The sequence below is a fragment of the Primulina huaijiensis genome, chromosome 17 (assembly GCF_012295235.1).
Source record: "Primulina huaijiensis isolate GDHJ02 chromosome 17, ASM1229523v2, whole genome shotgun sequence".
In the NCBI taxonomy this organism is placed as follows: domain Eukaryota; kingdom Viridiplantae; phylum Streptophyta; class Magnoliopsida; order Lamiales; family Gesneriaceae; genus Primulina; species Primulina huaijiensis.
Window position 1 is genome coordinate 16,701,347 of NC_133322.1, and position 23,505 is coordinate 16,724,851.

At 32.8% G+C, this 23,505-nt stretch overlaps 2 protein-coding genes across 3 annotated transcripts; one reads left to right on the forward strand and one right to left on the reverse strand.

Annotated features, from left to right (window-relative positions):
• Positions 1 to 12,238: 12,238 nt before the first annotated feature.
• LOC140962730 (uncharacterized) lies at positions 12,239 to 13,183 on the reverse strand. The gene is made up of 3 exons (XM_073421692.1): positions 12,935 to 13,183; positions 12,686 to 12,856; positions 12,239 to 12,604 (listed from the first exon to the last, which is right to left on the reverse strand). Exons 1-3 carry the CDS (start codon positions 13,136 to 13,138, stop codon positions 12,488 to 12,490), a joined length of 492 nt encoding a protein of 163 aa, XP_073277793.1. The 5' UTR covers positions 13,139 to 13,183; the 3' UTR covers positions 12,239 to 12,487.
• Positions 13,184 to 14,316: 1,133 nt separating this feature from the next.
• On the forward strand, positions 14,317 to 17,250 carry LOC140962351 (probable proteasome inhibitor). 2 transcript variants are annotated; one of them, XM_073421217.1, is made up of 9 exons: positions 14,317 to 14,561; positions 14,692 to 14,863; positions 14,942 to 15,088; positions 15,605 to 15,694; positions 16,297 to 16,374; positions 16,486 to 16,517; positions 16,602 to 16,665; positions 16,748 to 16,825; positions 17,051 to 17,250. In XM_073421217.1, the coding sequence occupies exons 1-9, from the start codon at positions 14,387 to 14,389 to the stop codon at positions 17,124 to 17,126; spliced, it is 912 nt and encodes a 303-aa protein (XP_073277318.1). In that variant the 5' UTR covers positions 14,317 to 14,386; the 3' UTR covers positions 17,127 to 17,250. The 2 variants fall into 2 exon arrangements, with proteins under 2 accessions (XP_073277318.1, XP_073277319.1); XM_073421218.1 differs by having other exon boundaries at positions 15,617 to 15,694.
• The last annotated feature ends 6,255 nt before the right edge of the window (positions 17,251 to 23,505 follow it).

The window sequence follows — 23,505 nt, forward strand, 5'->3', positions numbered from 1 at the left end:
ATGTAAACATGTCTATCACATTTAATTGATGCAATTAAAATAATTTAATTAAGCATTTTTTCATTTTTCTTAGATTTGCATGAAGTTGGATTGCGTTATAGCATTTTGGAACCTACAATGAGAATCTTAGCATAATTATCTAAGATCTAGAAAGGCAAACCCATTAATTAATTATTTTACATAGTCTTATTAATAAAGAAAATATAATTTAAGGAATAAATTATATCTTGGAAATCGAGATTTATTTTTCCTTTAAATCTCCTCCTTTTTTCTTTCTTGATAAAATGAGCACAAACTCGAGTTTCCATGTTTACATCATTTTATATCCCCCTGATTGTGAAAATCTACCTCCCCTGAATTTAATTACATTTCTCCCCCAAAATTTGATCATGTTAGCAGTGTTTACAACATAAGAGACAACACAAGAGAGAAACATTCAGTGCATATTATGAAAGTAGAGCAGAGACTTAACACAAAACAAAACAAAACACAAACACAAACACAAAGCACATGATATAAAATGATAAACCACTTATCACTATTAGTGTTAGCTGTTGCTTCCTCTTCTTCTTTCGTTTCCCGACGGTCCTCCTTCATCTATTTCTACACAAGCATTTTGCGTTTCTCCTTTTTTTTTGTCCAAAATGGACAGCAACTTCTAGGGCCAGCCTATAGTCAACAAAAAGATTTTAATAGTAGATCAAATCAGTCTAGGTTTGAATGATCTTAGCCAGGGCATGATCAAGATGAGCCCGTATGACAGTGGTGGAGAGCATGACATATCCCGTGGAGACGGCAGTGTTGTGAAAACCTTGGGATGTGCTGGAGATTGATGATTATATCAATGAACTGCTCTTTTAGTAAAGTAAAATATTTCATAATGGAGAAAAGTGTAATTTCATATTGTTAGTGAAGTAATTATGAAATTAATAAGTTGGATAAATTAATTAAATAATTTATTTATTTATCTAATTTTTTGGAGCTTCTAATTATGGGTCTATAATCCCAGTACACCTCCCAAATTAATTATGGGTTTAAAATGCAATTTAGAAATCAAACGTGATGATGTAAAATCGTTTCCAAAACTTCAATGGCTTGTAGATAAATATAATTAAATATGATATATTAATTAAGTTTAATAAAAAATTTAATTATGAAATAAGTATAAATTTGCATTATTAAGGTAATGTCCAGATAGATATCAATAATATCTTTAATATATTGAGATATTAGATATAATTTGATATGTAAAAGAATATATCTGAAGGGATTCTAGTACCAAATATTTGAAAGAAAGACCTAAATAAAGAAGGATATTAGAAAAAATACCAATTTTGAAAAGGAAAAAGATTGGGAAACTTTTTCTATATATTAGCAAAGAAACCATCGGCCATAGAAAGAGAAAAATGGTAGTGGAAAATTTTCTATAATATTTTGCCTTAGAATCCCACTAGTTTTCACAAGTCTACTCTATGTTTTCACTTTTCATATGTTGAAAACAACGTAGAGAAAAATTTAGATTCCTAGTATTTGTGTTTTGGAGTAGAGTACCCACACACGAATTTGAAGACCTAAATGAAGAAATTTGCTGAGAAAATCGTCGAGTAAATGGAAAAGTCATAAATCTTGTTCTTTAGTTCGTTTACGATCAAAATAGCATTTTTTTTCTCCCAAATCTAATATCGTCTGCAATCCGCTAATTTTACTTGAGGTGATCCTAACATACCAAAAAATAAAATAAAATCAAAACGTGAATCAAGATCTTTTATGGTTGATTACATCCTACATATCGGGGCATTACCCCATGATATAATCAATGGCCCAAATTTAGTCACACATATATGGAGTCCACTAATTTTTTAAAAATCACATATGTGTGTGAATCTTGTCCATCCAAACCATGTGGAGGGCATCGAAGCTACCATCTTGTATCACTACGATAATCTAGGAAAACTTGTACTGATACAGCAGAATAATCTCACTTTGTAGTATTTCACAATGAATGTTTGGACCAAAATTTACTAGATTCTGCTTTACATTAGTAGAAAATTATAGACGACGTTTCATAAATACAGCTTGCAAGAATATGTTCTTCGTTTAAAGCTGACTGTTACGTTCACTTATTATTCACTTAAGAAACGTAATAATCACCAACAAGTTATCTAAATTCCATGTATACCTTCATTGGTGGGCTTAAAATCGTTGGGTCATTTTCCAATTAAATCCATTGAGGCTAAATTTTTTCTATAACTTCAAATGATCTCTTATATCTCAAAATTTAAAAAAAAATCTACTATATATTTTATTTCTATACTATTTTATATAATCAAAGTTTTACCCTTTCTTATACATTTCATTATAAAAGTAATTTACCTTATTACAGTTTGAAAAAATTGTATTTTTGGTCCTGTAATTTTGTCACATTTGAGATTTTGAATATCTATGTTATCGAATTTCAGTTTTAGTTCTTTAATTTTAAATTTTTGGCAATTTTAGTATTTTTTAAATTGAGAATACAGATATGGTACTATACACATCAGTATCATACCAGTACTGCATTAGTTACATGTCAGTGTCGAGTTGCAAAAACAAAAACAAAAAACAAAAATAGCAAAATAAAACTGAAATTTGATAATATAAAAAACTAAAATTGCAAAGAGACAAACATATAGGACAAAAAAAGTAAATTTTTCTTATAGTTTTAACATGGATTTATCCAATCATTTACGATATAATTTTATAGTCATAATAAATATTTTTAATCAATTTATCTGTTTGTAGATCGAAGAAGGTAGACAGAAAGAATAATACGTGCATGCTTGTTGAGCTGTAAAATATGTTCCTCTCCAAATAATTGTATAGAATAATAATAATTATAAAAATAGATTTTCTTACATAATTAATTAGTTTATGTATGTTATATTATTAAGGTTGAGACATTTAGAATAATTAACTTTTGATGTTATAGTTTGTTTTATTAATTATATATATTAATATAGTTTTAAAACTTTAATGCAAGTCATATATAGTTCAGTAAATAGAGTTTTTGTTTTTTAGGTTTCAAGTTGTAGGTTCAATTCCTATTTGAGTCTTTTTAATTCTTTTTTTTTCTATTTTTTTTATTCATATATCATCATTACAGTGTAGTTCTTCATTATTTTTTATAATATATTTTGATTTTTATTTAAATATAAATCAAATTAATTATAAAAAATATTATACAAGCATGAGTTGGTGCACTAACTAATGGTCTAATAGTACACTGCACGGTACAGACCCAGGTTCGATTCCCGACTGGTCCAAGTAACATTTAAAGTTTGGACCCTAGAATTGGGCCAATCAGCCCAATATTTTGCTACTGCAAGTGAAGAATTTGGCCTCGGCCCATTTGTGCAACAGCCAGGCCTTGTTATAAAAATCCAAACGAAAATGTACAGTAAATATTTAAAGACGATGGGTGTATTGGTTATAAATTTTTAATGATTTTCGTAGAATTTAAAAGTTTAGAAATATTCAATCTAAAATTAAATATATCCTATAAAATTTTACTGTTATTCAATATAGATTTTTGTAGAATTTTAAAAAATCATGTGGTGTTCAAACTTGACTTTGAAAAACTCTACAAAAAATTATAGGTATTTAAAATATCAATAAAATTTTAATAACTCCATGGAATTCTACTAAATACAAGAATTAAAACCTAATATACAACCATAAAATATCAAAAAATATCTTTGATTCAACATAAATATTTAGATTGACATTTAATTGAGAAATATCTCAAATTCACATTCGCTTTCATTTATATTAAAATAATATCAATGCAAAATTTTATTATTTTCTCATCTGTTTGTTTTTATTTTTATTTGAACTTTTTTAAAAAAACATATTTTTTAATCACTAAACAATAGTTTAAATAAAAATTATGAACATCGTTTATTTTATTTCAATCACAAAATCTCGTAAAATTTAAAATTATATTTATTAAAAGTATTAATATCGTTTATTTTATTTTATCAACATATATATATATAAGGATAATTATAATAAATTAAATACATTAAAATTTTATAAAATTACAGTGATTGTATATATTTTACCATATTTATTCTCTATTTTCGTGTACAAATAATTGTTTTGTTTATATTTTTTAGACATTTGTTAACAATAAAATTGATAAACTTTTATACAAAAATTTATTTAAAATGAATAAAATTATTTTAAGTTTGATTAGTTTTTTAATATTGAAAATTATTGTTATGTATTTTTTAAAAATATTAATTAAATAAATAAACACGTTGAATTGACTTGAATAAAAAAAGTTTGATTGCAATAAATTTAGTACCGACAATTCTTTCGTACATTAAATCAATAGATAAAAAATATTTATATTGATAAACAAATTTTGTAAATATAAAATAAATTTATTCATTAATTGAAAAAAAAAACACAATCATAAATGACAAAATAATTAGAAATGTCAATGGGGTGGGTATGGGACGGGTATCGCTAAACCCAAGACCCGTCCCATGAAGAAAATCTTGACCCATTACCCGTCCCACCCCGGTTAAATATTCTTTGGATCCGCCCCATCCCGAATACAAAATGGGGCCAGGTAGACCCGCGAGGCCCGTGAGACCCGAAATTTTTTTAAATGAAAACAGTAATCTTCTTATCACATGACTTAATTATGAAATAAACAAGCCTCTAATACAACACAATAGAAAACTAATTCATGTCTTCGACCATACTTAATAATAACAAACAAAATATTTTCATGATATAATGAATTACATGAACAAAAAGTTACTAGCTCTCCAAAAAAAAAAAACTTGACATCCCCAAAAATAAGTCATAACAGAACTTAAACAGATCAATATAAAATCAGCGAGTAGGCAATATTTCAGACACATTCTTCTGGATTATCTTCCTCTTCATAAAGAATGGTGGGACAAGTAAGTAAATTACTTGAAGAATTACCTACAAAATTAAAGAGAGAAAGTACATTGAAAAAATAAAATTGTAATTTAAAACCGTAAAAAAATGTAATTTAAAGAGAGAAAGTAGAGTAACAAAATTAAAATGAAAGTACAATAACAAAATAAAATTGTGCTTTATTTACCTTTCACCTCAACCCACAACCATCTTCGCGAGAACACATCAATGCCTCCAAAGTCGTTGGATTAAGTCTACTACGATGAGGACCAACTATTCTTCCACTATTGGTAAAAGCAGATCCAAATGCAACAGTTGACACAGGTATATATCTAAAATATCCTTTGTCATTTCTGTAAATTTGGATATTTGACCACATTCGTCTTCCACCAACTAAGAATATTAAAATGTTGAGTTCGTGGCAATATAATTTCTTCCAAATACATATCCAACTCGGTTAGGGATTTTGACGCAGCTTGGCTTGAACTTGAAGTCATGAATTTATCATACATCTATAAATATATCACTATCAGATGCATCAATATTAGAAATCCCATCAATCCTTGAACCACCACTATTTCCCAATGATTTTGTTGTCCTGGATCGGTGGCTAAAATATCACTATCAGATGCATCAATATTTTTCCGCGGTGCTGCCTGCTGATGGTGGCTAAAGAAATGAAAGTGAGTCTGTGGGAGAATCAAAGATGTCTTGAGGTGGGCTGCTAAAAAAATGAAAATTAATAAAACTAAAACCCTAGAGTATTTATACCCACGACCCACCCCATACCAAGACGGGTCCAAAAAATTGGACCCGAGACCCGTCCCATGACCTATTTAGTATGCCCAAACCCGTCCCAAGCGGGGCGGATCTATTGCGGGTATGGGTAAAACCCGGACCTATTGACATCCCTAAAAATAATTTTGAAAATCTTTAATACTTGAGATTTTATAAAAATTAATAGAAATTTATATACTCCACTAAAATCTATTATTTAAAAAAATTCATCGAATACAACCGGAACAAAGCACGGGGCAATTAAAAAAAAATAGGATTAATACATAAAAGATTTAAAAAAGAAGGACTCTGACTTTTTTTTAAAAAAAAGAAGGAGTTGACTCTTAAATATTATATTAAACCTTAATTGAACTGTCAACTTAATAAATTAATTGTTCTCTTGTCGTTTTTTCTCTTTCTTCTCAGTCGACCCACTTCTTCCTCTTCATTCCCGGGAAATTTGGGTTACCAGCTGTCCAAATGTAAAAAAACCTCATCTACCACATCAACGGCTGCCGCATTACATTAATTAAATAGTGTAAAAACCTCATCTACCACATCAACGGCTGCCGCATTACATTAAAGAGAAGTTGACAATATGTTGTTCCTCATTCTTCAGATCTAGATCTACATCTATTGCCTGATTCTTCTGTATTTTAAAACCAAATCGTCTCCTTTTGAAGAAAAAACATGGTAAGTTTTCTCTATTTCCATTGAACCACATTCATTGTTTTCTTCGTCTAGCCATATACCAAAATTAACCTCGCCGAAAATTAAGTCTGTCGTTGAAGAAGAATTTTTTTTCCTCAACTTGGTCGACCAAGAAGAATTCCTTCTTGGTCGACCAAGAATGGAGTTTGGTTGACCAAGAAGACTTCTTCTTGGTCTTGGTCGAGACCAAGAATGGTCGACCAAGAAAGAATACTTCTTGGTCGACCGAACAAATTGCTGGTGGACATAGTGTGATCTTTTTTTATAATTATAATTTAATAAATTTTGTCCATTCTAATTATTATATGTTTTGTTGACTAATTATCATATGTTTTGGTAAATTTTGTAGATATGCCAACAGTTATTGTTGTTCATTTCGATCGGAAAGGGGAAAACGAGAAGCTGATATATAAATAGAATCCAGGGCCCAATGCAAAGTTTGTTGCTATTCCAGTGGATGATGATATTTGTGATTTTGAAATTTTAAAAAGTGAACTATATAGAGCTGGAAAATTAGAAGATAGTGTCATCTTGAAGATGAGTTATCTTTTTGATTTGCCGTGCAACATTCAACCGATTTACATAGAGAATGACCATGATTTGAAAGCATATTTTTATCTTGGTTGTCCGAGAAGTAGGCCAGTGCTTCAAGTTGAAATTGAACGTGCTTCTTCTGTTGATGTTTTTGATAATGTGCACGAAAGCAATTGCAATTTTATCGAACAGAGACATTTTGATGATTATTTTCACTTGAATATTGTTTCTGTGAATGGTAATAACAGCACTGACTTTTTCGACGAAGCACATAACGTGGATGTCCTGCATGTGGATCGTAGTAACACAGACGAGTTATATGATGAAGCACGTAATGATGCAAGCGAGGTCGAGGAAAATATTGTTGCAAGTGTTGACGCAAATTTGGTTGCGGATGTGAATATTGATAATGACACATTTTCATTCACTGATGGTTAAAACTTGTTTGTTGGTCAAGAATTTCCAAACCGAGAAGCAGTGAAAAAAGAGATCATTAGAATAAGTTTGGAAGCTTGCTTTGAATTTGAGACAGTTAAAAGTAGCCAAAAAGTGTACGCCGTAAAATATGTAGTGTCTGATTGTAAGTGGAGAATCAGAACCTCAAAGATTAGGAATGATTCACATGCATTTTCTGTTCGGACATATTGCAATACACACACATGTGGTTTGACTGGGAGACGAAAAAGAATCCGTGGAGCGAGTTCTGCTGTTGTTCGTGATATGTTGGTGGATAATTTCCAAGGTCATCCAGTGCCAATTGTACCAAAAGCGGTGATGGCGATGATGCGCAGTAGTATGAATGCTGATATATCATACTACAAGGCTTGGAAAGGGAAAGAACTAGCAGACAATATGTTGAAAGGTGATCCTATGAAGAGTTTTGCTTTATTGACTTGTTATTTGCACATGGTTGAGCAGATGAGGAAGCATAATAGACATTTTTGTCGACGAGGAAAATCGATTCAAGTATATGTTTCTTGCCTTTGGTGCATGCGTTAGAGGATATCGAAGTATGCGGAAAGTTGTATCAATTGATGGTACGTGGTTGAAGGGCAAGTATAATGGTGTTTTACTGGTGGCATCGGCACAAGATGGAAATTATCACCAATATCCTTTGGCGTGGGGAATCGTAGATGTCGAGTGTACTTCTTCGTGGAGTTGGTTTTTGACGAAGTTGTTAGAAGTAGTACCAGACGAGGATGAATTGATGATAATTTCAGACATGCATCAAGGAATCATAAATGCGGTTTCTACTGTATATAGAAATGCGCATCATGGTCATTGTACGTGGCATTTATCCCAAAACCTGAAAACTAGATGCAAAAAGAAGGGTGCAACCGAAATGTTTTTGCACATTGCAAAAATTTATAAGCCTTTCGAGTTTGATAATGCATACAATGAATTTAAGAATAGATATCCTGAGGCAGCGCAATTTTTGGACGAGAGAGATTCACTTGATAGATGGACTCGAGCATATTGTCCAAAGACCCGTTACAATATTATGACGACAAACGGGGTTGAGTCGATCAATGCTAGATTACTTGAAGAAAGAAAGCTGCCAATCATTGCACTCTTAGATTCTTTGCAGAAACTGGCCTCATGTTGGTTTGCCCGATATCGCCACGCATCAATTGCAAGTAACACTAATCTGACCCCTTCCATCGAGGGGATTCTTCGTAGCCGATTCACTGATGCCCAGGGAATGCATGTTTTTGAATTAGGTCGTCTGGAGTTTGATGTTAGGGGTCGTGGACATTCGGCCATAGTGGACCTGGAATCAAAAAGATGCACATGTCGAGTATTTGATATTGATAGAATTCCATGTGCTCATACCATTGCAGCCAGTTGGTTAGCGAAGATTGATATATATGACCTGTGTTCAGAGTACTATTCTACGATGTCATGGTGCATGGCTTACTCAGAGACTGTTTACCCTGTTCCGGAAGAAAATGAATGGCCACGCAACATTAATTTTCCATTGGTGTTGCCTCCTTTGGTAGAGAAGAGAGTTGGTAGAAGAAAACAAAACAGAATTCCTTCCATCGGCGAATTCAGCAAAAGATAGAACCATATGCTGCTGGATGGTCGACCATTAGCCTGAGGGTTGACCAAAGTTTTATTTTTGGTCGACCAATGTTTTATTTTTGGTCGACCATAAGCCCGATGGTCAACCATTACATTGATGGTCGACCATTAGCCTTATTCATATGTAAATTATTTCACGTTTCATATTTTTTGAAATGTAACATAATTTTGAGCTTGATTCATATTTAAATTATAACATATACCATAATTTTGAGATCGTGACACCTGTAAATTATAACATATAACATAATTTTGAGATCGTGACACCTATAAATTATAACATACAATTATTTTGAAATGTAACGTCTTATTGAGATTGAATCATATGTAAATTATAACATATAACATAATTTTGAGATCGTGACACCAGTAAATTATAACATATAACATAATTGTGAATTTACGATTAATATTTTTTGAAATGTAACATCATTTTGAGATTGATTCATATGTAAATTATAACATATAACATAATTTTGAGATCGTGACACCTATAAATTATAACATACAATTATTTTGAAATGTAACATCATTTTGAGATTGATTCATATGTAAATTATAACATATAACATAATTTTGAGATCGTGACACATGTAAATTATAACATATAACATAATTGTTAATTTACGATTCATATTTTTTGAAATGTTACATCATTTTGAGATTGATTCATATGTAAATTATAACATATAACATAATTTTGAGATCGTGACACCTGTAAATTATAACATATAACATAATTTTGAGATCGTGACACCTGTAAATTATAACATATAACATAATTGTGAATTTACGGTTCATATTTTTTGAAATGTAACTTCATTTTGAGATTGATTCATATGTAAATTATAACATATAACATAATTTTGAGATCGTGACACCTATAAATTATAACATACAATTATTTTGAAATGTAACATCATTTTGAGATTGATTCATATGTAAATTATAACATATAACATAATTTTGAGATCGTGACACCTATAAATTATAACATACAATTATTTTGAAATGTAACATCATTTTGAGATTGCTTCCTAAACCCTAAACCCTAAACCTAAAGCACTGTGGTCGACAAAAAAGCACAGACTTGGTCGACCATAGTTATATGGTCGACCACTCTCAAAGAGAGTAGTGGTCGACCAAAAAAGAGAGTGGTCGACCATATATATGGTCGACCAAAAAGAAGAGTGGTGGAGGTCGACCAAAAAACACAGTGGTCCACCAAAAAAATAGAGTGGTCGACCACAAAACATAGTGGTCGACCAAAAAACTAGAGTGGTCGAACAATAAAATACTATGGAATTACATGACAAAACAAACAAATAACAAACAATGTGTGTCCAGTAATTACATAAAATTGTCCGATATATCACAACAATGACCAATCATTAAGGAACATATTACAAGCTAAAAAATATCTAAACTCATATACTAATTTTTCATCCAAAGTTAGTACTAATTGCGCACTCTTCGTAGACAAAGAGTATCCAGCAACGGCTAATACTAATGCTCCAGAATCTTAACTTTGAAAAAAGAAAATAAAATAAAAAGTTATTATTTACTGTATAAAATCATAAAATATAATGAAATTATTATATTTTAATTAGAAAGTTGACAACTTACTGTATAATCTTGACATTGTATTCATCATGAAGCTTTATATTCCATGGCCTCTCGGAGTGTGGGTTGTTCCCAACAATGGATAGCAGACGAGCAGCGTTTATCNACCAGCACCTATCTCTGTAGACAGGGATGAGAATTCTTCGTGCCTTCTGCCACGAGATACAAGGCCATTTTGGATCACTGCTTTTCACTATCCCCACCAGATCTGTGTTGACAACATTATCTCTATCTTCGGTCAATACTGACATCGAACTGTAGAAATCTATGTCCATCAACGACACATCTGGCGACATCACTTCAGGATGTCGGATCTGCATCTCAAGCAATCCACGGAGAGCTTCGCCGAAGTGCTGAATACAACAAAACAAAAGGTTTTCAATGTTTTAAAATAAGTTCTCTACAAATTTAAAAGCATTGTAAATGCTTACAGAGAAAGTGACATGCGAGTTTGCGATCGCCATGGGCCCGTAGTACGACTTTTCATATTCGACATAAAAACCTTGAATCGTACTTGGCGAACGGTCGAGCATCGATGCCCTAACTCGAGCCAGCGAGGTGTTTACCTTCAGTGTCACGGTCTCCGCAAGTGGCCTCACTGCGTAAATTGATCAATTATAACAACTTTAATGAAAATATGAATAGACAAGGTGTAGTGTAATAACCTCTCGACGTGGTCGTCTCGCGACCTGACATACGCGCATCCGGAGTCACTTGAATATCTGAAAACAAAAAAGTATACTGTTTAATATACTATACATAAATATAAAATCAAAAAAGGGTCTTACCTTGCCTACCAAGGACTCCTCTGTAATGCCTGGAAGGATAGGCTCGAATATCTGTTGGGTAGCCAGATTATCATCCACACCTAACAGCGTACATTAAACAAATTAAAATAATAACAACTTTAATGCAAATATGAATATACAAGGTGCAGTGTAATAACCTCTCGACGTGGTCGCCTCGCCAACTGGATTACGCGCATCCGGAGTCGCTTGAATATCTAAAAAAAAGTTTATTGTTAAATAAACTATACATAAATATAAAATCAAAAAAGTGCATTAACTCACCTTCTGAGGACTCCTCTGTGATGACTGGAAGTTAGGCTCAAATATATGTTGTGTTTGGCTACTACTGCCAATTTTTCTAGCCAGATTATCATCCACACTTAACAACGTAAATTAAACAAATTAAAATAATAATGACAATTCTATTACATGAAAATAAATATAATTAATATAATTAACTCACCAAAATCGACCTCGGATGATTTCCTCTTCCGCCCTCTGCTATAGGCTATGCTATAATCTTTGTCCTGATGCACTAGCATGTTAGACCTCATCTCAGCAAAACCAGCTCTGATCTGTTCAGTCAAACTCGATCTCAACTCATCGAGACCAAGATTGAAACTCGATTTCAAGTCATCTAAAGCCATATTTATATTCCGGATAGACGCCCTGGTCTCAATAAATTCTGCCGACATCTTAACATGCATAGACGCAACGGAATCCTCCAAGGCAGTCAACCGCCTCTCGAAACGATGCTCCAACAGTGATGGGTGGTGGGAAGGATTGAGTCCAAAGTGGACTCTAGGGCCCGTACGCATAGGAGAACTAGTGCTAGAGCTGGATCTATTGAGATCACCAGAACGGGTGCCAGAAACGTCCTGAGATGCATTTGCAGAAAGCGTGTGCTGGACTGATCTACTCATATCACCATAAAAGTTGCCGGAAAAAACAGGACTTGAATGTGCAGAAGGCGTGAGCTGGACTGAGGGAGACTCCAAAGGATGCTCGCTACATATGACTGTTTCACCTTGCCTTCAGAGCTCGAGCACCCGAGTGATGACCGCATCAGGTGCAGAATCAACAAAAATCCCGGTCGTGTAATAAGGTGAAACTAGCTCCTCAGGAGTAGGAGTCAAAAATCCAAGACAATCCTGCATATAATTAATAACAGATCATATTAATAAAAAATTAATGTCAACAGTTATTATATCAAATCAATTCATATTACTTACATCTATAGGAGAACCACCAAAGGCTGCAGCGATATCAGCGCCAGTTGGGGCACGGTTTGACGACCACGTGTTAGTCACCCACTGAAACATCCTAGGCAACATCAAACCTTCCACATCTCTTCTCCTTGCTACCTTTTGTGCCACGCTAGGATAACATTCATAAGCAAAGATCTGTAACATAAATTTCAAACAATGTTACATTAGAAATAAATATATCAAATCCACTTTAACATTCAAAAAATAATATACCTGCAGAGGTAGAACAAAACCGCCGACAAGGAAGCTGCCGTCAACTTCTTTCCGACCTTGTGCCTCGGTGAGGTAATTATATCGCCCTAAAAGGTCCTTCTTCAAACATCGGACAGCATCCCGATAGGCTATTCTACCCCAGGGATAATGGTTAAACCTATCCAAATCATCTACAAGCCTCGAGTATTTAGGGTCGATCTTCATCGTCTTTTTCCTCGTCGCCTCACCAAATACGGCACAACAAAAGTATAGACTAGTCATCTTTATCTTCTCCACATCTATACTAGTCTCATTATGCTCTTCGGCAATAATCTTTCCCTCCAAATCACTCAAAGCAATCTCAGACTTACAGGGAAAGTGTGTGGTGCCAAATACATCTCTATCTGATAAATCTTCGGGCTCTATAGCGCAATCGAGACCCGTTATTAAACAATATTCTAACAAAGAAAATCTAACCGGCCTTTTGCGCACCACCATCGACAAATCATCACTACTACTATCAACAATCTGATTACTCATTAAATACCATATAATTTGACTGGAAATGTTAAAATCTCTATAATACCTAACCAAATTACCAAAAGCCGACTGCTCGAAAAAATGGGTTCTCTCGTCGTTGTTCAAATTGCTATGAATCTTCTCATAAACCTCTTTATATCTCGATTGAATTGTCAATTTGCATCAAAAAATTGAATCTCTGCCTAGTTTACTCGGCAAATAAACATGTGACAAAAAATAAAAATAAGTACAGTTAGGAAAATATAAACATGTACACGAAAATATTGGTCGACCACAAATTGTCGACCATAGCCATTTGTGGTCGACCGCGACAATTTGTGGTCGACCATACCACAATGGTCGACCATAACCTATGGTCGGCCAATAGATTATGGTCGACCACCTTGTTTGTATGGTCGACCATGTGGTCATGGTCGACCATACAACAAGGTGGTCGACCATAATCTATTGGCTTTTTCACTTTGATGGTCGACCATGTGAGGACGACCATACGTTATGATAGACCTCTCATCGTCGACCATCAAAGTGAAAAAAAACGGCGATTCACACGCACACAGCATACATAAATCACAAAAATGGACAAAAACACATAAGCAACAAATCGAAATAAACGCGAATCTTACCACATTTTCGTTTGTCATTCCTTCGATTGAGTAAGCGTCGCTTTGAGGGAAGGATTTTTCGATGGCTTTACGGGAACGGTCGGAGATTTTGAAATTTTTTTCGAAAAGAGCTATAGATGTTTAATCGGGAATAATTAGGAAAAAGAGGTGTGTTTAAAGAATTTAAACTCAAAACGTAAGTACATAAAAATAATTTTAACCATGAATCCTTTTCTTAAAAAAAATCACAATGCAGTATCTTTTTCCTAATTTCCCAACAAAGCACTCGGATTTTTGTCACAAAAAAATCAAGAGTCGGGTGGAAGAAATCATGGCCAGTGAACAGTCGTTGATGGCGGTTATACGGGCGGCCCGGCCGTCGTTTCGGAACGCTCACGACAAGGCTGCGTTCGCCGTGCACGCAGCCTTTGTTGCCGCGGGTTACGTTCTTCACGACACCGGCCCTTCCGCCTTCGCCGACAATGCCCTTTCCTCGTCCTCCACTGGTATTTCGCTGAAATTACTTTCCGATTGATTAAAAAGTTAGCAAATACTCTGCTTCGAACTCCTGTGGTTGATGTTTTTTCCTGATATTTACTCGTTGTTCTGTTATTTGATTGAATTTGATTTGAGAAGACGAGGTAGGGATAGAGAATTGGAACGCCATTGAAGAACATTATGCTTTTGTGTATTCTCATCCTGAGAAGGAATCCAAGAAAGTGCTAATGAAATGTCTTGTGATGAATGATAGTCTCATGGTTGATGTTTTGAAGGATGGTGATTCTGAACTTCTTCATTTGGAAATCGAGTAAGTAAAATATATGATACAGGCTCCAAAGTTTGTTTTTGCCTGTATACGAAGGGTATTTATTGTTTGCCTTTGTAGTGTTGGAGAGTATGTGGAAGACAATGGGGGCACAAATTATGCTTCCCAGTTCAAGAATTTGGGGAAGCTGGTGACGGAAATGAACAAAGAAATTTTAGGTAAACTGGATGGTTCAGTGGCCACAAGTTCATCTAATCAACCTTCAAGGTACTTGATTTCTGGTACTTTTAATGTTGTGTTGTTCAATTTGAATCTACTGTGGAAAGCGTATTGGGGTGCTCACTACGATCTGGTCCTTGTTTTGTTTTTGATAAAGCTTGTTGATCTAACTGATAATTATAAATTGGAATATACATGGATTGGATTGGTATCAATATTCCTTTTCTGGATGTTTATATTGATTAAGGTTCCAAACATTTTGTCGGAAAGATTATGTGTTCTAGATAGGAATGCACCATTATTCTAGTTTTATGTGTTTAAGAAGTTATCTCCTGATTTTTTAGCTTACACACTTTCAAATTGTTAGGGTAGATCTATGTGTGCTGTGTGCATTTTCTTAAGAAGTTGGAAATTTTATGTGTTGTGTTTTCATCTTAGCAAATGTAATTAAAATTCACACTTGTTGGATTGATTTACCACTAATCGATTTTGCATTATGTTTCTGAGCATTCCATTTATCCTTCACAAAATCAATTTTTGAGGTTCTTAGCTACTTGTTGGCAGTTCTGGTACGAGTTTGAGAGATGACAGGTATAAGCCCGTGACAGGAGATGATGACCCTGAAGATCAATATGTTTATCCCCCACCTTCAGGGTATGTTTTTCACAACTATTAGATTACCTATGTTGACTGGCATAAACGCTTCTGATAGTCTGTACATTATCAACTCTGGTCACTTAACTAAACTAGTTTTCGTTACTTGAATAAAATGACTCTGTTATATGCTTGTTTTCTCTTCTGAATAAATGGCTGCCTTTAAGGATACTAGGCAAAATGAATGCCTCCGATCGAGCTACAAATTAAATTATATTTGGTATCTGTAATACAAAAATCCATATTAATTATAACTTACATTCTTTCAGAAGGGCTACTTTAACTTGCTTCCTACCTTTTGAATTCGTGGAATCTGATTTTGACCTAAATATTTATATTATTAATATCATTAATTTAATCTTGAGGGCCTGAATCTGAGTATTTATTAGCGTGGAAATTATATTCAAGGTTTTAAAAATATTTATGTAGAATGTTGAAGGTTGTATATTGAGAGAATATGGTATGCGGATGTTGAAACTATTAAGTTACCATTTTCCGGATGACTGAAATTATAATTATGTGCATGTGCTTTTGATACTTGTTGTATTTTGTGTTTATGCTCACAATATTTGGCGATATCTTATCTCACTTATTCTCTGTAGATTTATCGTTCCTCCAATTCCTGGTTCTGGTTCCAGCGATCTCTTTCCTGGGCCTGGGGCTGGAATGTATCCCACCAGGTTTGTAGTTTTCTTTTCTTTGTTTCTTCATCGCTCTTTAAGCGTGTCTTATTTCTCTGTTTGCAAGTTGTGCATTGGTCAATGGTTATAACTTGGTTCAACTTTGTACAGGGGAGATTTTGGCGGTGGGAGCATGCTAGTAGGTCTGTATACGGTGATATTTTAGAATTTCCTTCTGGAAAATTGCACTCTTTACATTAGTCTAACATCCTTTCAAACGCATGTAGGTCCCAATGACCCAAGGTTCTTTGGAGGAAGAGTCGGGGACCCTGGCTTGCCTGGAGGTCTACAGTGAGTGCTCCCCTTCCGTGTTCCCTGTGTGCATGTTTCTTTTGTATGTGTTGGTTGGGTTCTGATTGATTTTCTGATGCAGGGGTGTGCCGCCTGGTGCTCGCTTTGACCCATATGGACCTCCTGGTGTGCCCGGTTTTGAGCCGGGTCGGTTTGGGAGGTAATTTCAGAAGCACATTTTAATATCTGGAATATGTTAGGACCTTTTCGAAACAGAAAGTTGTAGAAATAAAACGATACACGTACTTCTATCTTCATTTTTGTAGGGTTGACATCACATTTTTTCCTAGTCAATAGTATTCGTGTTTCCTATTCTCCCCACTTTACTTCATGCATTTCACCGTTGTTCAAAGTATAATGCTTTTGCACTTCGAATGCATTGCAGAAATCCCCAGAGGCCAGGGCGTGGAACGCATCCGGATCTGCATCACTTTCCTGGTGGCTCAGATTATTATATCTAAAGATGCAAATACTATGAAACAGAAAAAGGGATAGCTTATCTTCTATTATCGTGTTATGTGTATGTAATTTCCAAGCAACTCTGCAAATATTTTCGAATTTATATTGTCGAGTACTTTCAAATTTTGCACAGTGCATTCATTTTGTTTCCCTTTCCATTCTTCACATAGCTTTTCATCTTGTAATCCTTGGCATTCCAAATGTATAGAATCCATGTATTGGCCAGTTTGAATGTAGAAAGTATTTCGCTTGATAAAATATTTTATTGTCTTGAGTTTCCTCAAAGAAAAGAAAATTAATCATATTAAAAATCGACACCCATTGATTTCCACTAAAGTTCTCAAGTTCGAGTCTCCTGAATGGAAACATATACGTAGCAGAACCCGATAATCGGTTCGATTTTTTTGTTTATGATTTTGAAAACCGAGGGCCTAGACCAAAAGACGAATTTACAACGATGAGTCGACATTGATTACTCGTGATTCTAGAGATACAATATGATCCAAAATTAGGAAGAAAGCTAACCCTTCTTCATAATTGATGAGAGCAATATAATGATGTTTTGTAATGAAGAATTCCCCTCCAACCGCAAACAAAAATTTAGAGAAAAAGTAAGCCAAGAATTGATTATAGGAGTGCATGTATGTCTCTCTTCAGGTCAAAAATAAAGGTCGTACCATCCAAAGTCTAAATGTTAGGTGGATCACAAATCTGTGAACAGCTAACTTCCGCAATCATTGGCCATCATATGACTCTAAAAAGGAGGAAAATAAAAAAATAAAAAAAAATTTTTTTTTATTTTTTGCAATTTAAAGGGATAATGACATGTAAACAAGAAACGTTAAAACATGTTAGCCATATTATCTGCATAAGAGTGTTAATGAACTGAAAATAAATGCTTGAAATATTCTGAACATATTTAATATTTATTTGATATGTAATTGTGTTTTAGGAATATATAGCTCGCAAGCATGTTCGAGTTCAAATCGAATTCAATGATTTCAAATATGAATAGAATATTTTTAAAGTTGGCTCGATTAATTTGCACCTTTAAATCAACCACCAATAGCGTGTGAGTTTAAGGTCCATGCATCTAATATTGTTGATAATATAAATGATAATCAAGACCACGGATTAATATCGAATAAATCTTATTTATAATTTAGATCAAAGTAAGTATGATAGATACGAATTGGTATGTGAAATTCTTTCAAAATGAGTCGTTTTGGGTGATATCTTCTTATATTATGGAATTCAAATGTCGTACATTTGTACGCAGAACCCTGACTCCATGGTTGGTTCCAGACTTGTGGCCAATTATTAAATAAAAATTTAAAAATTACTTTGATAATGAATATTGGACAAAATAATATAGTTTTTCTTCAGAATTACCATATATATAATATAAAATAGAAGCGAGATATTCAATTGTCAAAATTTATTGGTTGTAAAAGCTAGCAGGCTAAAAAACTTTTTATAAAAAAAATTCTTAAATTTCGTAGCATAATTTGAGGCATATTGTAACAAAAAAATTCCATATAATTATTTATAAAAAAACAAAAAAAAATTCACACAACTTTTTTAAAGTAAATTTCATACAATATTTACTGTAATTATTGTGTACTAAAAAAATCATTACAAATGATTAATAATGTACAAGGTTGTCATTGTTGTTGTACAGGTTCGAAATAAATAATTCCGTTGAGAAATAGTCTGTCCACACACTTTTGGTGGTAAAACCGTAAAAGCAAGGACAGCTAAATTTGTATATTTATTAATTATAAGTATATATATGTGGTTAAAATATTAAAAACATGGAGAGCATCTCTATCTAACTTTTCTATATTATTGTATGTTACACTGTTATAAATATTTATATCCACTAATATAACGCATACGATTTAAAAAATTTGAGGTGTATTCTTATGAATTATAATTTTTGATAAAGTGACGTATGCTTGATATTTAATATTAAAGCGGAAAGATTTCAGAACATTATATTTTTTTCACAATTTTGTTTGACATTACATAATCAAAATATCAGTTTTAGATAATGATAATGTTTGTTTGTGTAATTAATCAAATATGTTGTACTAAATAGTATTTTAGATAAGTCAAATTATATCATACTGAGTTATTATAAGATATTAAAGATAAATTGTAAATATATTTAATTTAGCCGAAAATTGCTAATGTGGTGTTTGATTTTGTTGACGTGTCCGATTATATGTTAACACTCAAATGAAAAAAGATTAAAATTGAAAATATTATAATTAGTGTACTACATAACTAGAGCCGTCAATTTGAGTTGGGCTCGTCTGGTCTATGCGTCCCGTAATTTAAGTGAGTTGGGTTGAAAAAATTTCAATTTATTTAAAAATGGGCTTAAAAAGAAATGAAATTTTAATTAAATATAATGATTTTTTATTTATTTTTATTTTTCGTGGGCAGACACCAAACTCATAAAAGTATGTCTCTTATGAGACGGTCTCACGGATCTTTATATGTGAGACGGGTCAACCCTACCGATATTAACAATAAAAAAATAATATTTTTTCATAGATGATANATATTTTTTCATAGATGACACAAATAAGATATCCGTCTCACAAAATACGACAGTGAGACCGTCTCACACAAGTTTTTGTCAGCCCGTAATCCACCTTAGATTTGGAGATTTTCAGCCCACCTCACCTTCGCCATGGATGGGCTAGTTTGACAGCGGTATACATGACCATACTTTCAATTTCACGACTTTGATTAAATGTTTTCCAATGGATAATAATTTCAATTTCATGACTTAGATTAATTTTTTTAGTTATTTGATTTGAGATGTATGGATAACATAATTATTTTATTTTCATTCCAGTTATTATAAATTTCGAACTAAACTTTTTTCCCGGAAAAAGGGGGAAAAAGGCGGGAAGCATGCGCCGTCTAACGCCGGCAGTTAAAGGGTCGGGACAGGCCGTTAGATTTGACGGTTTGACCAGCGACAAACGAACAATCTGAGCTGCAGAATTCGCAGTTCTCACACTGTACCATGTCAGCCGGAATATTGGGATAAGAGATTTTTTGTTCTCATTTGAATATCTTTCTTTACCTTAATTGCTAACTAAACAAATCACCGTAAAAATGTTGAGGTAATCTAGGGGTGTCAAATTCAGACACGATTCATCAATTTAACACGGTTTAATTCGAAAAAAATCAAATTTGGATGTGAGATTTTTGAGTTCGGGTCAGATCAGGTTGGACCCGATAACAAACCTGAAAAAATGATCGCGTTGGGTTGAGTTGGGTTCGGGTCAACCCGGCCTGACTCGAGTTAACCCGAAAATTTGAATTTTTTTAAAAATATATATATAATTAATAAATATTACCTACATTTTTATATATTGTATGTCTGAAAAAATATTTATTGTATATTTAAAAATATATATATATATAATTAATAAATATTGCTTAAAATTGTTTATTTGATTTAATAAATATATTTTATTTTTCTAGAATTAGACTTTCAAATTTAAATCGGGATATTTTGTTATTACGTGTTTAAATTAAAATATTATTATTATTTTTTCTGAATTTTATTTAATTTTCTTTAAAAAAAAAAGTTAGAAAAATTCAAAATCTGGTTGATCGGGTTCAGGTTCGGGTTGAGAGTTTTCGGGTTGAGAAATTTTTGAATAGTACTATTGCTCAATCCGACCCACCCCACCCCACCCCACCCGAATCAACACCCTTAAGGTCACGGATCTAAATTTATGAAACAGATCGATTTGATAAAATAATATTTTTAATGAATTATGTCGGATCGAATATTCATCACATAAAATTAATTTGTGCGATAGTCTGATAAGAGTTTTTGTAAACAAATTAACTTTCATTATTAATTTCTGAAATTCAACTTCACCAACTCTTGTGAAATAAAATAAAATCTTTGTGTTCAATTAAATTTCTTTTACAATCGTTTCCTATTTACATGAGGGCAAAAACTTGTGTGAGACGGTCTCATGGGTCATTTTTGTGAGACGGACCTCTTATTTGGGTCATCCATGAAAAAGTATTACTTTTTATACTAATATTATTACTTTTTATTGTGAATATAGGTAGGGTTGACCCGTCTCACAGATTAAGATCCGTGAGACGGTCTCACACGAGACTCACTCTTACATGAGAGGGTTATGTGCTTTTTTCCTCTCTGCAGATATACGAAACAAAATTGGATTAAATAAAATAACAAAGTTCACTTCATCTTCAATGATCTTCTCATCTCGGACCATTTTTGCACCAAAAATCTTAACATATTGTCACATAAATCAATTCCGATTTACAAATATAAACCCGTGAAACTTTTTTTATAAAAGACATGCTCTAAAAAAACTGTTTATCGAGTTTAGGACGGTGTGAAAAGATTTATAAAAATTGTTTTTTTAACTTTTAATGTAACAATGATATGAAATTGTAAGTCTTGCATTGAAGTTGGATTTAGAGTTTCTACAATTATCCCCATCGACAATCGATACTACGTCAGTTTCGAGTAAAGAAAAAAAGTCTAAAATAGTAAAAACTTCGGACTAACACTGAAATGTGACTACCTAAATAATCAAACTCAATGAGACCGATTTAGAGAAGATGTAACCAATTTAAAATTATAACAATTTCAACCAGACAAATATGGAGGGTGAAATTCTTAGTAAGATTAATCTTTTATTATTTTTACTTATATTAATTAATCGAAAATTAAAGTAATTAATGAAAGTATGATGTCGGACCCACCGGGCAACTTTATGGAGTGCCATTACAATTCCATGTCTTAATCACGCAGCAAAATATCTTCTGAAAGTAAGATTTGCTGCTGCAGCCTTTGCCATTCCAAGAATTCTCAGTTGGTCCCCAACAAAATAATTTATTTTTCTGTTTCTTAGTGGACTTTTAAAAATTGTTCTTCTATACAAAGATGACGATTAAAGAAAATAAAAATAAAAAAAATTAAAATTCAACATATATGTTTTTTAGGAATAATTCAACATTTTTGACATAACATGATATTATCAAAAACAAAATTTTGTTACACAAACATAATTGTAGATATGCAATAATTATTTCCACCCGTAAAACAATCAAAAAGTAGTGTTTGATGTAGAAGTGGAATACCGTACCGTATCGTATCAAAAATCATATACCATATATCGTACCGAAAATTACGGTATAAGAAAATTCATACCGATACCGTACCAAAAATTTCGGTACATATAACTAACCTATCAATTATACCGAAATTGTACGGTATACCGATATTTCGATACGGTATCGGTATATACCGTTTTATACCGAAAAAATCCTTATATTTTAAAATTTTTATAAATTTATTGTTTTAAAATATTATATATTTAAAATTTTGTATATTTTTTCGATATTTCGGTAGTTCGATATATACCGAAATTTTCAAATTGTATACCGTTACCGTACAGAAAAATTCGGTATTGTTACCGTACCGTATCGAAATCTTCGGTATACCGAAATTCGGTAAATTCGGTATTTTTTCGGTACGGTAATCTCGGTATACCGAAAATTCAGTATTTTTTCCCACCCATAGTTTGATGTGTTGAACCGTTTAAAACTAAATAGATCGATCTGAAACGAATCAAATCACGTATTTTTACTTGATTTTTAGTTCATCTTATTTTGAATAAAAAAATTTACACCATCCAAATAAAAAAAAAGAGTTGGGTTAAATATTTAGATGAATTACCTAAACCAAAAAACAAGTGTCTTAAGTAAATGATTTTTTTTAGGAAATTGAAGTAACGATTTACAAGTTAGACTTAAAGTAATGAACGAAGAATTTTACCCAAATATATACATGCACGTCGTGGTCGTGGTAGAGTTAAATATATCTTCAGAGTACTCATATAATCTTAAATTTAATTATTCATGTTTTGTCACATTATGCTATAAACATTAATATTATCGATACACTGAGATATAAACTCATGACACGCTCTAAAAGAGGTGACCTAGACGGCTGGCTAGGATATCCTTTTATTCGGCCTCTAATTTTTTTTTTTTTTTTGTGTTTAAAATTTTAGATGAACATCTAATTGTTTTGTTGAAAATTTAAATCGGTGGTTAATTTTATATCTTTGCTCTTTTTTTCTTTGTTTTGTGTAAAGGAAAAACTCTCTTTCTTCTTAAAAATAGAACTCTCTTCTTTTCTTAAATTGTCTAAGTCAGATGAGGCAAGTTGATCAAATTGGTTCGACTATCATGTAATTTTTTTATTCGATGTGATTTTTCTATGGCAAAACTTGTGTGATACGGTCTCACAGGTCGTATTTTGTGATACGGATATCTTATTTAGGTCATCCATGAAAAAGT

What these genes read in the sequence shown, in the direction of transcription:
- LOC140962730 (XM_073421692.1), bottom strand. Translation starts at nt 13,138, where the DNA reads ATGAAGATCGACCCTAAATACTCGAGGCTTGTAGATGATTTGGATAGG. An exon ending in GTTTTGTTCTACCTCTGCAG is followed by an intron (nt 12,857 to 12,934) that starts GTATATTATTTT and finishes TTTATGTTACAG; the next exon opens with ATCTTTGCTTATGAATGTTA. An exon ending in TTGGTGGTTCTCCTATAGAT is followed by an intron (nt 12,605 to 12,685) that starts GTAAGTAATATG and finishes AATTATATGCAG; the next exon opens with GATTGTCTTGGATTTTTGAC.
- LOC140962351 (XM_073421217.1), top strand. Translation starts at nt 14,387, where the DNA reads ATGGCCAGTGAACAGTCGTTGATGGCGGTTATACGGGCGGCCCGGCCG. An exon ending in GCTGGAATGTATCCCACCAG is followed by an intron (nt 16,375 to 16,485) that starts GTTTGTAGTTTT and finishes AACTTTGTACAG; the next exon opens with GGGAGATTTTGGCGGTGGGA. An exon ending in CGGTGGGAGCATGCTAGTAG is followed by an intron (nt 16,518 to 16,601) that starts GTCTGTATACGG and finishes AAACGCATGTAG; the next exon opens with GTCCCAATGACCCAAGGTTC.